At 42.8% G+C, this 14,728-nt stretch overlaps 1 protein-coding gene across 4 annotated transcripts in view; it reads left to right on the top strand.

Annotated features, from left to right (window-relative positions):
• LOC149523219 (butyrophilin subfamily 1 member A1-like) overlaps positions 1-14,728 on the top strand; it is a 50,957-nt gene that overhangs the window by 14,390 nt on the left and 21,839 nt on the right. For all 4 annotated transcript variants that reach the window (XM_089769991.1, XM_089769992.1, XM_089769993.1 and 1 more), the window contains exons 3-5: positions 1,564-1,911; positions 3,982-4,083; positions 13,932-13,952. In XM_089769991.1, coding sequence (XP_089626117.1) covers positions 1,564-1,911; positions 3,982-4,083; positions 13,932-13,952 — 471 coding nt within the window. The remainder of the gene's footprint in view (positions 1-1,563; positions 1,912-3,981; positions 4,084-13,931; positions 13,953-14,728) is intronic.

Consider the following 14,728-nt stretch of genomic DNA (forward strand, 5'->3'; position numbering starts at 1 on the left):
CTATAGGTAGTTTAATTCTATATTTTTTTTTCAACAGACCTCCCCCTTCTTTCAAAAAATTAGTTCAGGATTTTTTTTCTTTCTCTTTTTATTTATTTATTTCCTTTCTCCATTCTGTCTCCTCTTTTCCAGTGAAAAAGGAGAAAATGGAAAGGGGAAACGCAGACATGTCTCCATTCCAAAGCCAAATAAAAATCTTTTATTTTATTTTACCAAAATATTCAGAAAATTTGAATGGTTTTATAAAAAAAAATCTTCATTGCTTGAAACACATCTTACCCATTTTTATATAAGCTTTCATATATAAGCTTTTTTTTAAGATCTCTCAGGCAGGCTCTGCTTAATTATTTAACATGTTTTCTCAGTTACAAAAAGTCTTGTACACTATGGTGTAATATCAAAACTGATCTTCATTCTTCTTTTTTGATTCCTGTCAGCTCAGTGACATTTTTCCACCAATCTCTGTCTTGAATCAGCATCAGGGAGTTCTTAGTATTTAAATTGTTTTGTTCTGTGTCACTGTATCTACTCAATACATTCTAAGTCCTTTTCAGTTTCTAGCTCCGTCCTGTCTGCTTTTCATTACTGTGTATGTTATCCTTTTCAGGTCACTTCCAGACACATAGACACATTATGCCACTTGAATCTTCTGTAATTGGGTTGTTTCTTACCCTACCCATTTTTGTATCACTTTATTTTTCTATTTTATGTGGTTTTGAAACTCTCAGTCTTACCTTCAGCTAGTTCATTCCTGCAATCAATGTTTTTTCCTCCTTTTCTATCATTCCAGCCTGTACAGTGGGATTGGCATGAAAATTGTCTCATATATTTTGTGTTTCTTTGTTACCAAGATATTTCTTCATTACCTTCCAGATGTTGCAGTTTTCCAAATGCAGTAACATCTGGTCTGAGTTGTCTCTTTATGTCTTCGTCACAATTCCCATTTTTGTTTCTACAGCTCCTTCCCCACCTCCCACTTGTTCTAGTTCTTTGTCTCCCATTTTGATCTCTTTCCTTTCTTGTCTTCCCATTGGCATGATTTTTGTCTGCTCTGTGCTGACATTCAGTCTGAATTATCTCCTTTCTTGGTCTCTTATCAATAATTGTAAATCTTCCTTGGTGAAAGCTCGGAGTCAGTATCATCTATAAAAACAAGATTTTTAATAAGAACAAAATAATCTTACATCCTTGTTCTAATGGAACATAAAGATGGCAACGAATGACATATTTACAGGGTATTTCCACTCTTTAATTAATGATGAATAGATTCCTGCTTGGAATTCACCACAGACACCATTGGTTTTATTCTGGACTCATGCTCAGGCAGTCAGAGGACGGATTGTGTCTCAAGTAGCAGTAACTGTGCTAGCTTACATATAGCTAACTAGGTCAAAAAAAGTATTGAAAATACAGCAGCATGAACCCCCTGTGTGAGCTAGGAGTTTGAGTATCCATTCTGTCTTGTGTTCATTTCTCTTTTTAGACAGGCTAGTTAGATTAGAGCTAGCAGCAGTCATTCCTGCAGCTGGAGTGTGGACACTCATGTAGGTTTGCTTCTTTCAGAGAATTTTGAGGTCAGCTCAACCCCAACTGTCACTGCAGTGGTTGGACAGGATGTGATCCTGCCTTGCCAGATCTCCACCAGGAGACAGCCAGAAAATATGGAAGTGCAGTGGAAAAAAATAATCCAGGCAGCTATAGAGACTGTCCATGAATACAGAGCCCAGACAGGCCAGGATGCGCCAGGGCAGAAATACCAAGGCCGAACTGTGCTACTGAAGAATGGATTCGCCTCTGGGAATGTATCATTAAAGCTGAAGAACGTTCAGCCAGCTGATGTAGGAATATACAGCTGCATTGTGAAGTCCAATGAGTGGAGCGCGGATGATACAACTGAGCTTAAACTTGCAGGTTGGTGATTTCATTGGGTGGAGTCAGATTTTGCATGTCTGTGATGCATCTGTGCAATGAGGGGAGGGCACAAGAAGCCTTGTCCCTTTGTGTAGTTGAGGCTGAACTCCTGTCCTCTCCCTCACAGTGCTCTGAGGGTGCTGAGCCAGAGACAGACCCATAGCACTGCCCCACAAACCAACCAGTGGAGTTGTCCAGCTGTGGAAGGGCCTGCAAGCTGTATTAGCACCCTGTGTATGCGCCCCACCTACCCTCACTCAATACTGTGCTGCTGTGCCTAGACTGCATCCCTTTTCCGTAAAAGGGATGCAAATTAGACACATCGCAATTGCAAATGAAGTGGGGATTTAAATCCCCCCACTTCATTTGCATAAACATGGCTGCCACTTTTTTCCAACTCGGAGCTTTGCCGGAAAAAAGCACCAGTCTAGATGGGAATCTTTCGGAAAATAAAGCATTTTCCGAAAGATCCCTTATTCCTTATTTTATCCCCGCTTCATTTGCAATTGCGATGTGTCTAATTTGCATCCCTTTTATGGAAAAGGGATGCAGTCTAGACACAGCCTGCCTGTATGAGGCAATTGAGCTCCAAATACACAATCTATGAAACACTGGGCCTGATTCTTAGGCACACCATGACCTCCTGATGCTCTCTGGTAAAATAAAGTGTGCACTACCCAGAAATGGAGACTGGACAGCTTCTGACCCCAATCTGCTGTGAAGCTGCTGTCAGTTAAATATGTCAGAAATCACTCTATGGAGGTGCAATCCCCAAAGTGCATAAACTTTATGAACCAAGTCAGTCCTATATAAGTCTGATACAGCCTGAGCTGGCCACCTACCCTGGGATGAAAGTTGCCTTTGATGACTGTGCAGTGATTACTCCAAACAGTGGTAGAAACTCGTTTTCCTGATCTTGGCAAGTAAAATCAATTAACAGTGAGTCAAATCTCCTGGTGGTATAAATGGGAGTAATTGTGAATTCAGTAAAGCTGTGCTCATTACACTAATTGAGGGTCTGTCCTGTTTACTCCAAAAGAGCAGGACCAATTTACAATACTGGGAATCTAGTCCACAGGTTTTGTCATTGCCCAAAGTTGTGAATGACCCAAGAATAGATTATGTTGCTGTTACTGAATAGTACTTGAATCTGAAGTGAACCCTGTTGGTTTAAAAAATTAAGATTCAATTCACTGTGAGCAAGGGCACCCGGATCACATCTACAGAAAACATTCAGTATAAGAGCACGAGTGAATGTGGCCGCTCTCCTTCTCAAGGGATAGATTAGGAGCTGCTACAAATCACTGTCAGTGCATACCAAATGCAAGTCTAGTTGGTATTCTGTACTTGTGCACCAGAAGGGGGTGGGGATGGGACACAGGGAGCCATGGCCTGCCCATTTGCAAAGTTGAAGGGTCAGTCCCATTCAGTTTTTGATGAGGGCATATTTTTGGAGTCACAGGACTCTGTCCCTCCTGCCCCCAGACTGCAAGCTTTGGGCAGGAGACTAGTGGCAGAGGCAGGGGCTGCTCTTGTAGCAAGAGATCAGCTCAGCTCCCTCCAACAAAGTGTAGCTCCTGCCGTGGTGCCAAACTCTTCCTGCTTCTGCACCCTGTCATTGGCTTCATCACTGCTCCTTTGCTTCCCCTCAAGACTGTGCCCTCTGGCCAGGCCAGAAGTCAGAAATGAGCCACCACTCAGGAAGTCCAGGTTGCTGTAGGCAAGTGGAGCACAAGGAGCTCCCCACAGTGGCCTGGGTACCTTGGGAAGCTCTTACTGGGACTGGTAAGGGGATGGGGCCTCAGGGTGAAGAATCAGAGTATTCGATGGGGCCATATAGGCGATGGGGCCTAAGGGAAAAAGGTACAAAGGGTTTCCAAAGAGAAGTGGAAACAAAGGAGAAACAGTGTTCTACCCAACATACCTCTACCAAGGTTCCTCTTCTGTGCTGTAAAATTATTCAGGTCATGTGTTTACACATCCCTGGAAACTGAAACCTGACTTGTTGCTAAATATGGGGAAGAAAAGGCCTGGTTCCAGGTTGATGTTTTCCATCTATTCTCTTCAAAGGTGATGTCTGCACTCATGGTTCTCCCTGGCTTGCAGCATTCTGGGTATTATTTGTTTTCGACATTCTTGTGATTGCTACCTATGCATTTTGGCGATATAAAGGTATGTGCATTTCCTCCATAATTAAAGTCTCTCCACAATGTGTGGTGGGCAATAATAACCCTAAATTAAAATGAACTATAACACATTTTCTGGTGTTCAAAAAGACTTTACAGGATTTTAAATGATTGATTTTAATGTTTGTTCATCTCTGATTAACATCTAGTACCAGAAGAAGAAATTTTTTAAAATTGTCTGTTCTAGTATTTTGAATGATCTCTGTGTATTTGGCACGAATGAGACTGCTACTGGAATCCTGTGTCCTCTCCTGGTGAGAATCAGAGACAGTGCAAAGAAGAATCAAAAGAATTCTTAAATTCTTATTTAAACATTGTATTATTAAATTATTAAATATTAATTTGTATTTCTATTGATATATTCATATAAAATTATATTTGTTCATATATATATATATATATATATATATATATATATATAAAAAGATACTAGACAGACAGACAGATATTGTTAGTCTCTTATTTTCCCCTTATTTTGAAATAACAAGTGGAGTATTTCAAAATAACAGGCTGGTTAGTTCAAAATAATAACTTCTGTTTTCTATGAGAAATAACGCTGATTTCAAAGTAGTTATTTCAAAACAGTGATAGACATGCCCTAATGTGCCACATCAGTACTCATTTTTTAGTTACAGACTAACACAGCTACCCTTCTGAGACTATGTCTATGCTAGAGTTTTTCCAGGGAAGTATCCTAGAAAAATTCTGCCATGTCTAAGTAACACATCTGAAAAAATTGTTATGTTCTTCTGAAAAAATTTTCATGAGAGTAGATGCATTTTTTCAGCATCCCTGTAAACCTTTTTTCATTAGAATCATAGAACTACAGAGCTGGAAGAGACCTCAGAAGGTCATCAAGACCAGCTCCCTGCTCTAGGCAGGACAAATCCCGACTAAATCAACCCGGCCAGGGCTTTGTCAAGCCAAGACTTAAACACCTCCAGGGATGGAAACTCCACTACTTCCCTAGGGAACCCATTCCAGTGCTTCACTACCCTCCTAGTGAAATAGTTTTTCCTAATATCCAACCTGGACCTCTCCAACCACAACATGAGTCCATTGCTCCTTGTTCTGCCATCTGTCACTACTGAGAACAGCCTTTCTCCAGCCTCTTTGGAACCTCCCTTCAGGAAGTTGAAGGCTGCTATCAAATCCCCCCTCCCTCTTCACTTCTGCAGACTAAACAGACCCAAATCCCCCACCCTCTCCTCATAGACCATATGCTCCAGCCCCCAAATCATGTTGGTTGCCCATCCTTTTTGTAGTGGGGGGCCCAGAACTGGACACAATACTCCAGATGCGGCCTCACCAAAGCCAAATAAAGGGGAATAATGACATCTCTGGATCTGCTGGCAATGCTCCTCTTAATGCAACCTAATATGCCATTAGCCTTCCTGGCTACAAGGGCACACTGTTGACTCATATCCAGCTTCTCATCCACTGTAACCCCAGGTCCATTTCTGCAGAACTACTACTTAGCTGGTTGGTTCCCAGCCTGTGACAATGCTTGGGATTCTTCCGTCCCAAGTGCAGGACTCTGCACTTGTCCTTGTTGAACCTCATCAGATTTCTTGTGGCCCAATCCTCCAATTTGTCTAAGTCACTCTGGACCCTATCTCTGCCCTCAAGCGTATCTACCTCTCTCCCTAGCTTAGTGTCATCCGCAAACTTGCTGAGGGTGCAATCCATCCCCTCATCCAGGTCATTAATAAAGATATTGAATAAAACCGGTCCTAGAACTGAATCTTGGGGCACTCCGCTAGAAACCGACCGCCATCCTGACATCGAGCCATTGATCACTACCTGCTGGGCCTGGCCTTCTAGCCGTCTTTCTAGCCATCTTACTGTCCATTCATCCAATCCACATTCCCTTAACTTGCTGGCAAGAATGTTGTTGGAGACTATATCAAAAGCCTTGCTAAAGTCAAGGTATATTACATCCACTGATTGTTCCACGTCCACAGAGCCAGTTACCTCATCATAGAAGCTAATATGATTGGTCAGGCACGACTTGCCCTTTGTGAATCCATGCTGACTATTCCTAATCACTTTCCTCTCTTCCAAGTGCCTCAAAATGGATTCCTTAAGGATCCCTTCCCTGTATTTGCCTTTTCCCAATCATCCGGGATTTCTCCCAACCTCCACAGCTTTTCAAAGATAATGGATAAAGGCTCCTCAATGACATTTGCCAAGTCCCTCAGTATCCTCGGATGCATTAAGTCCCGACCCATGGATTTGTGTATGTTTAGCTTTTCTAAATAGTTCCTAACCTGTTCTTTTCCCACGAAGGGCTGTCCATCTTCATCCCAACTTGCGTCACTTAGCGCATTAGTTCGGGAGCCCACCTTGTCCGTGAATGCAGAGGCAAAGAAAGCATTGAATACTTCAGCTTTCCCCACATCATCTATCACTAGGTTACCCCCTTCATCCAGTAGGGGCCACACACCCTCTTTGATCACCTTCTTCTTGTTAACATGCCTGTAGAAACCTTTCGGCTACGTCTGCACTGGCCCCTTTTCCGAAAGGGGCATGCTAATTTTCAACTTCAGAATAGGGAAATCCGCGGGGGATTTAAATATCCCCCACGGGATTTAAATAAAGATGTCCGCCACTTTTTTCCGGCTTGGGGAAAAGCCGTAAAAAAGCGTCTAGACTGGCCCGATCCTCCGGAATAAAGCCCTATTCCGGAGGACCTCTTATTACTACTTCAATAAGAAGGAATAAGAGGTCCTCCGGAATAGGGCTTTATTCCGGAGGATCGGGCCAGTCTAGACGCTTTTTTCCGGCTTTTCCCCAAGCCGGAAAAAAGCAGTGGACATCTTTATTTAAATCCCGCGGGGGATATTTAAATCCCCCGCGGATTTCCCTATTCTGAAGTTGAAAATTAGCATGCCCCTTTCGGAAAAGGGGCCAGTGTAGATGTAGCCTTCTTGTTATCCTTCACATCCTTAGCCAGTTGCAATTCCATTTGTGCTTTCGCCTTCCTGATAACCCCCCAGCATTCTTGAGCTATGCATTTAAACCCCTCCCTGGTCATTTGTCCAAGTTCCCACTTTTTGTAAACTTCCTTTTTGTGCTTAAGTTCACCAAGAATTTCCCCTGTAAGCCAATCCGGTCTCCTACCATGTTTGCCTCTCTTGCTATGCATCGGGATGGTTTCTTTCTGTGCCTTCAATAAGGTTTCTTTAAAATACTGACAGCTGTCCTGGACTCCTTTCCCCTTCATGTTAACATCCCAGGGGATTCTGCCCATCAGATCTCTGAGGGAGTAAAAATCTGTTTTTTTGAAGTCCAAGGTGTGTATTTACTACTCTCTTTTCTTCCTTTGGTCAGGATCCTGAAATCTACCATCTCATGATCACTGCTTCCCAGATTGTCACCCACCTCTACTTCCCCTATTAGTTCCTCCCTGTTTGTGAGCAGAAGGTCAAGCTGCGCACAGCCCCTGGTCGCATCCTTCCGCACTTGAACCAAGAAGTTATCCACAACATTCTCCAAAAATTTCCTGGATTGCCTGTGTACTGCCGTATTGGTTTCCCAACAGATGTCAGGTTGATTAAAGTCCCCTACGAGAAACAGGGCCTGAGATTTGGAAGATTTGGAAGTTTCTCTCAGTTGTCCGAAAAAAGCCTCATCTATCTCATCCACCTGATTCAGTGGCCTGTAGCAGACACCAACCACAACATCACTGCTGTTGTTTGCTCCTTTAAACTTATCCCATAGACTCTCAACAGGTTTTTTCCCCCTCTTTATACTGGAGTTCAGAGCAATCATAGTGCTCTCTTACATATAGTGCAACTCCTCCTCCTTTTCTCCCCTGCCTGTTCTTCCTGAACAGTTTATACCTTTTCATGACAGCGCTCTAAGTCTCTTATCCCAATCAAATCATAAATTAAGTTTATGGAGATTGCCTATCTCCTAGAACTGGAAGGGACTTTGCAAGGCCATTGAGTCCAGTCCCCTGCCTTCACAGTAGGACCAAGTACCATCCCTGATGAATTTTTGCCTCATGGCCTCCACAAGGATTGAACTCACAATCCTGGGTTTAGTAAGCCAATGCGCAAACCACTGAGCTATCCCTCCCCAAGAAATCATATTTCTTGGTCTGGGCCAGGGCCTTCAGTTCTGCCTGTTTGTTGCCCAGGCTTCTCGCATTAGTGTACAAACACCTCAGATAACCAGTTGATCACCCTATCTTCTCCATTCAAATCAGGGGTCCTCCTTTGTTGCTTGTTCCTGTTCCAGTTCAAATAGATCTGCTCCAGTTCAAATAGATTTTTTTTTTCAAGGAAGCGCTAAGGCCTTTGTTATATAGGAGGCAAGACTCAATAATCACAGTAGCCCTTTCTGTCTTTATAATCTATTAATTTCATACAGAATAAAAAGAAGCAAGTAACATCACAGTCTTGAAGCCAAAGGCTGTTGTGCACAGTGTTTCCTGACATCGAGAGTCCAACTGACTTCACTGGAATTTAATGAGATTACTAAGAGTGGTAGGTTCTATCCTGGGGAATGCAGGTTTTTATTTAATTATTTTCACCAAAATAGCTTAATAACAATTATTTAGTTCAGAAAAAAGAAGACTGAAAGGAGATGTGATAGCAGCTTCCAAATATCTAGAAAGGTGTTATGCGGGGGAGGAAGTAAAAGTGTTCTTCTTCACCTCTGCGGATAGGACAAGTAGCAATGAGCTTAAGTTGCAGCAAGAGAGGTTTAGGTTGGACATTAAGAAAATTGTCCTGCCTGTCAGGGTGGTTAAACACTAAACTTTTTTTCCTTGCCGGGGTGTGTGGGATCTCTGGAGCTATTTAAGATAAATTTAGACACAAACCTGTAAGGGATGGTCTAGATGGTGCTTCATCCTGCTGCAAGTGCAAAGGACTGGACCTGATGCCCTCCCAAAGTTTCTTCCAGTTCTATGATTCTATGATAATGTCCTTTTTAAAAAGAATTATTTTTAGAAAAGCCCACATTTATTTTGATTTTTCTAATTTTCAGCATAACCTTAAATCATGAAATATTTGTACATGAGGTCCATATCTGTAATTTCACTACTCCCGATTTCTGTTTTGCTCTCCATTTTCACAGCACTGTGAAACATTATAAAATGCCGATGCCTTTGTTTTTCAAACTACACATGCAAGACTTAAGCAGCTTCAATTCTCTTCCCTTGGTTAGAATTACTGATTTGGTTTGATTACTGGTTTGATGACTGACCTAAAGCATATCTTACCACCTCTCTATGCCTCAGTTACCCCACTTTAAAATGGAGATAATGACACTTCCTTTTTTTGTAAAGCACATTGCTATTGAAGCATGAATAGCACTAAATAAAATTATTACGAATATTGGAAAGTTATTGAACTGAGAAGGCATACTTTATGCAGGAGCAATATAAAATGCATTGGTATGTATAGCCATATACATGAAGGTGGATTTGAACTTGGGACTTCTGCAGCTTAATACAGCAGCCTCTACCTGGCTGTAGAGATTTCTTGCTTTTATTGCTCACCATAAGTGGTCTAAGTGCCACTACATGGAACAGTGATCCACACTAAGGCTATGTCTGGACCACACTATTAAATTGGAAATAGTGTTTGTGGTATGCAAATTGCATATCTTTTTTCAATTTACTTTCAAAAGAGGCTCTTTTGAAATTTGGCGCATCTACGTGGCACCAAATTATGAAAGAAAGTGCTCTTTTGAGCTTTCCCTTATTCCTCATAGAATGAAGTTTACAGGGATGGCGAAAGAGCATGTCAGTTCTAGCGACATTTTTTTTTAAAAAGTGAACATGTGCATAGGATGTGGTGTTGCTATATTGAGATACCTCTGGTATCCCGGAAAAGCAATGCAGTCTACACGTAGCCTCTGTGTGCGGGTTACACATTTATATAAAGCAGAACATTAACTATTTTGACCACCAGGTGGCAAAAAAGTCTGTATATCTGTAATCCAGTGGTCTCTAACCTTTTTAAGCACTAGATCAGTTTTTGAATTTACGTGCAATCCAAGATCTACCTCAAATATAAATACCCTTGCACCCTTTTTCGTAAAAGGGATGCAAATTAGACATATCACAATTGCTAATGAAGTGAGGATTTAAATCTCCCCCGCTTCATTAGCATAAAAATGGCTGCCGCTTTTTTTCGGCACGGAGCTTTGCCGGAAAAAAGTGTCAGTCTAGACGCGGATCTTTCGGAAAATAAAGCCTTTTCCAAAAGATCCCTTATCCCTTATTTTAAGAGGGACAAGGGATCTTCTTTATTTTCCGAAAGATCCGCGTCTAGACTGGCGCTTTTTTCCGGCAAAGCTCCGTGCCGAAAAAAAGCGGCAGCCATTTTTATGCTAATGAAGCAGGGGAAGATTTAAGTCCCCGCTTCATTAGCAATTGCGATTCGTCTAATTTGCATCCCTTTTACAAAAAAGGGGATGCAATCTAGACGTAGCCCTGGTGGCTCCTGGTTGGTGATGCAGTGGGGCTCAGGCAGGCTCACCCCTGCCCTGACCCTGGCCCATTCCCTAAAACAGCCAGCAAACCCCCTCCCAAGTCTTCTTGTGCCCCCTGTCTGCTCTGTGAAGAAAGGATGCAGAGTGGGTGAGGGGATACCTTGACATCTGCACCCCTCTTCTCCTTCCCCTGCTCTGCACAGGAAGCAGGAGGTTCCCAGGGGTGGGGTGGGGGGGGGGGCAGCTGAAGTGCTGGCACTTGATATCCTCTTGGCATACCAATCAGGATTCCCTCTCAGAGGCCCAAGATCGCCCAGTAGATCCTGATCTACTGGTTGGTGACCACTGCTGTAATCCAGGGCAGTGGTCCCTAACTTTTTATACTGCAGACCGACATACCTGTTCATAAAATGTTAGTGGAAAGGTAGCATTTTCTGTATTTTATTTGTATTTTATTTGTATATTCATTCAGATGTATATTTGTATATTTGCATATTCATTTGCAAATCAAAGTCCTAGCACCCAGAGCCATTTCGAACAGCTTTCTTTAGCTGCAGTAACTGCCACATAGCGGGCAGGTGCTGTAGCTGAATCCAGCTGTTCGCAGTGACTTTGGAGACCAGGGCTGAGGTACCCCAACTGGGGTACATTCCCACTCTGCCACATTGCCTAGCTACCCCCTGAGTAGTCCCACTCCGTTACGTGGCCCAGCCAGCCCTGGAATATCCCCAGCCCTCTGGAAGAGCCTGGGTCCTCCATGTGGCCCACCTTCCCCAGAGCAGCCCCCACTCCATCATGTGGGCTGGCTGCCCCTGCAGTAGCCCCAGCCTCCAGAGCAACCACTCTCCATGTGTCTCTGTGAGCCAGACCACATAGCTGCTGCAAAGCAGGAACAGGGGCCATGGTGAGGCTGCCTCAGTACGGACAATCTCACTGCAGCACTGACTCCAGCCTCAGCACAGCCAGCTGCCCGCTGCACCAATCACCATGCTGCTGCATGGGAAAGAGGACAGGTGGAAATGTTTTGTGTGCGTGCAGGTGCGTATCTTATGGGGAACTGTGCTCCCCAGTGGGTAGAGTTCATTGGCAGCTGGGGGCATGCCCAGACAGTCTGCTGCAGACCGGAAGGCAGGGGATTAGGCCCCTCACTAGTCCGCAGGATTGGGAACTGCTAATCCATGGGATTAAGGAATTGTCTACTAAAAAAGTACACCATTTACAGTATGCATGACATTGCTAATCTGTACAAAGAAATACATGTAAAAATGATAGAACACTAGAACTGCAAGAGACCTTGAGAGGTCACCATGTCCAGTCCCCTGCCCTAATGGCAGGATCAAGCACCATATAGACCATTCCTGATAGATATATATCTAACCTGCTCTTACATATCTCCAGTGATTGAGATTCCACAACCACCTGAGACAATTTATTCCAGTGTTTAACCACATAGATAGGAAGTTTTTCCTAATGTCCAACCTAACCTTCCCTTGCTGCAGTTTAAGCCCATTGCTTCTTGTCCTACCCTGAGGCCACAGAGAACAATTTTTATCCCTCCTCTTTGTAACATAAGAACATAAAAATGGCCGTACTGGGTCAGACCAATGGTCCATCTAGTCCAGTGTACTGTCTGCTGACAGTGGCCAATACCAGGTACCCCAGAGGGAGGAATCACAACAGGTAATCCTCACATGATCCCTCCCCTGTCAGACACCTCCAGAGAAACAGAGGCTAGGGACACCATTCCTACCCATCCTGTTCTACTATCATGTTCTCTTTGTCTTCTCTTTTCCAAACTAAACAAGCCCTATTATTTCAGCCTTCCTTTTATAGGTCATGTTTTCTAGACCTTTAGTCCTTTTTTTGTTGCTCTTAACCAAGTAATTCCATCAAAGAACATAAAGGCAAGAGCAAAAAAACCCAAATTAGTAAAAAAAAAGTTAAATTTTGTTGCATCTAAACAAACTTGCAGTTTTTTGGAGGTGAAGCAATTATATTTTAGGGGGCACAAAATAACCAGTGAATGTATATGTAAAAATAGCCCACGTATAATCACTAAAAAACCTGTGGCAGCCATACTGGGTGGCAAAATTTTTTTGGTTACCCTATAAGATTCTACAAGTATTAGAAAATTAAACCTTAACCTTTAGTACTGTAATGATGCAGTAGAAGACAGTAATTATTAGTAATATGTAATCCATTGCACAGATTTTAGAATACATTTTTATATCTATAAATATATTAATTCATTTCCTATTACTACCAGTTACATTCTGGGGTTACTGACACTGACTCCTAACTAAGGTATATGTTATTCAAAGCAACCTTATCCAGTGTCCAAAGAGCTGTACACACCCATCCTGTTGACATGGCAACTCCATTTTGTGGGGAAAAATAATTCAAGCCAATCCAATGAAATGAAACAGCCCAGAGGAGCTTTCCAAATGGTTTCAATCAACAGTAAGGGCAACTTCTAACATGGATAGCCAGTAACATGCAGTAACAAATTGGAAAATCTTTGTAGTGAAGGACTTATTTGTAATTTCAATTCTCCAAATTTCTGTTTTACTTCTCATTTAAATAGTACTGTGGAAAATGTTATACTAGTTACTTGGCTCTTCAAAGTAAATGTAAAGCTGCATTCCTCAATCAAAGTCACAGACCTGACATTTCCAGACCTGTGATATGTAACCAAATTAATTGCCTGAAGGAAACAGTCTTATGAAGGAATCTACAATCAATTGACCACATGGAGTGTAAATCTATGAATGGATAAGGCAAAATGGTCATTACACATTCTGTAGCACACTGATGCATTTTCAGTGCAGGCATTATGTATTTCTGGGATGACAGGTACCATCCTCACCATAAAAAGACAAAAAGCCAGGAAATGGAGCAGAGAGAGAGCCTGAACCACAGGGCCTTGCAAAATCTGAGACATGAACCAGGGTCTGTGAACCAAAGTAAAATCTGCAAATATTAAAAACTCTTTAAGATGGTGAAGTCCCAAGCAGACTGAGTGTCTGGATAACAAAATGGCAGATGACATTCAATGTTGAATCATTCATAGCAGTTCACTTTGGAAATTGAAATCCCAGCTGATGGATGTGGATCTCTTTCCGGACTTAGGCTGGCAGTCGTGACAGCTAGGGTTGTACATACAAGGAACATGACACTCTTCCAATTCATATCTAACCTTGGTGGGGAGGGGATTACCCCTTGTAACTAGATTGGGATGATGGATATGAATATTTTATAGAAAGGGTATGAATGAAACATCTGGCAGGTGTGATGGGGAGGTCTTCAGGGAGGTCTCCTGGAAAGGAGAAGGGAAGACAAGATGTGTTGCTACAATTGCTAATTAAAATCAAACTTGTTTTGCAGGCAACTGCTGGAAGAAACAAGGTAAAGTCTCTCTCATTTCTCAACTGTTCTTTTCTTTTAGATGAACACTCTTAACTTCATTTACTTTTCTTTCCTCAATCCAAGGAGAAATTGCCACCTATCATGTTACCGTTAAATCTTACAGCAACAGCTCATTCACTAAAGGTCATTTTCCTAGTCTACAGTATTTTCCCCTATGTTCTCCCTTATTTTACAATACTTTATGTAGTACTAATTTGAGAAATCATTTCCAGAAGAAGCAGGGGGAGGGGCTGGTTGGATAGGGCTGGAGGTCCAGGGGTGGGGAACACATTAGATTTGGATAGGAGCCAGGGTATTCAGGTGGTGGGGCAAAGAGAGAGATTGGATAGAGGTAGGAGTCTGGGGGCAGTCAGAGACCAGGGAGAGGGTGGGATGCATAGTGGATGGAGGTTCCTGGGAGACAGTCAGAGGTGGGGAACAGGAATGGTTTTATCAGAGGTGGTATTTTCAGGGGTGGTGGTCGGGGGCAAAATGATGGGAGGGTGTAGCCACAAAGGTTCTGTATCAGGCATCCATACACCAGAAAGATGCACCTGGCTGCCACTGTGTTCTGTTTCCCAGAAGGTAGCAAGTTCCAAGATGAATGGAGTGGGTTATACAGAAGTGCCAGAGGTAAAATGCCTCCTGGGGGAATTGGTTTGCCCAACCCATCCCTCCATACTACCTCCCCTATCTGGCCCTCTGTGCGATTTCTGACCTCTATCTGGCCCTCAGGCAAAAACTTTGCCCTCCTCTGGAATTCATTCTTCATCAGA

The sequence above is a fragment of the Pelodiscus sinensis genome, chromosome 18, assembly GCF_052426305.1.
Source record: "Pelodiscus sinensis isolate ZL-2025 chromosome 18, ASM5242630v1, whole genome shotgun sequence".
NCBI lineage: Eukaryota > Metazoa > Chordata > Testudines > Trionychidae > Pelodiscus > Pelodiscus sinensis.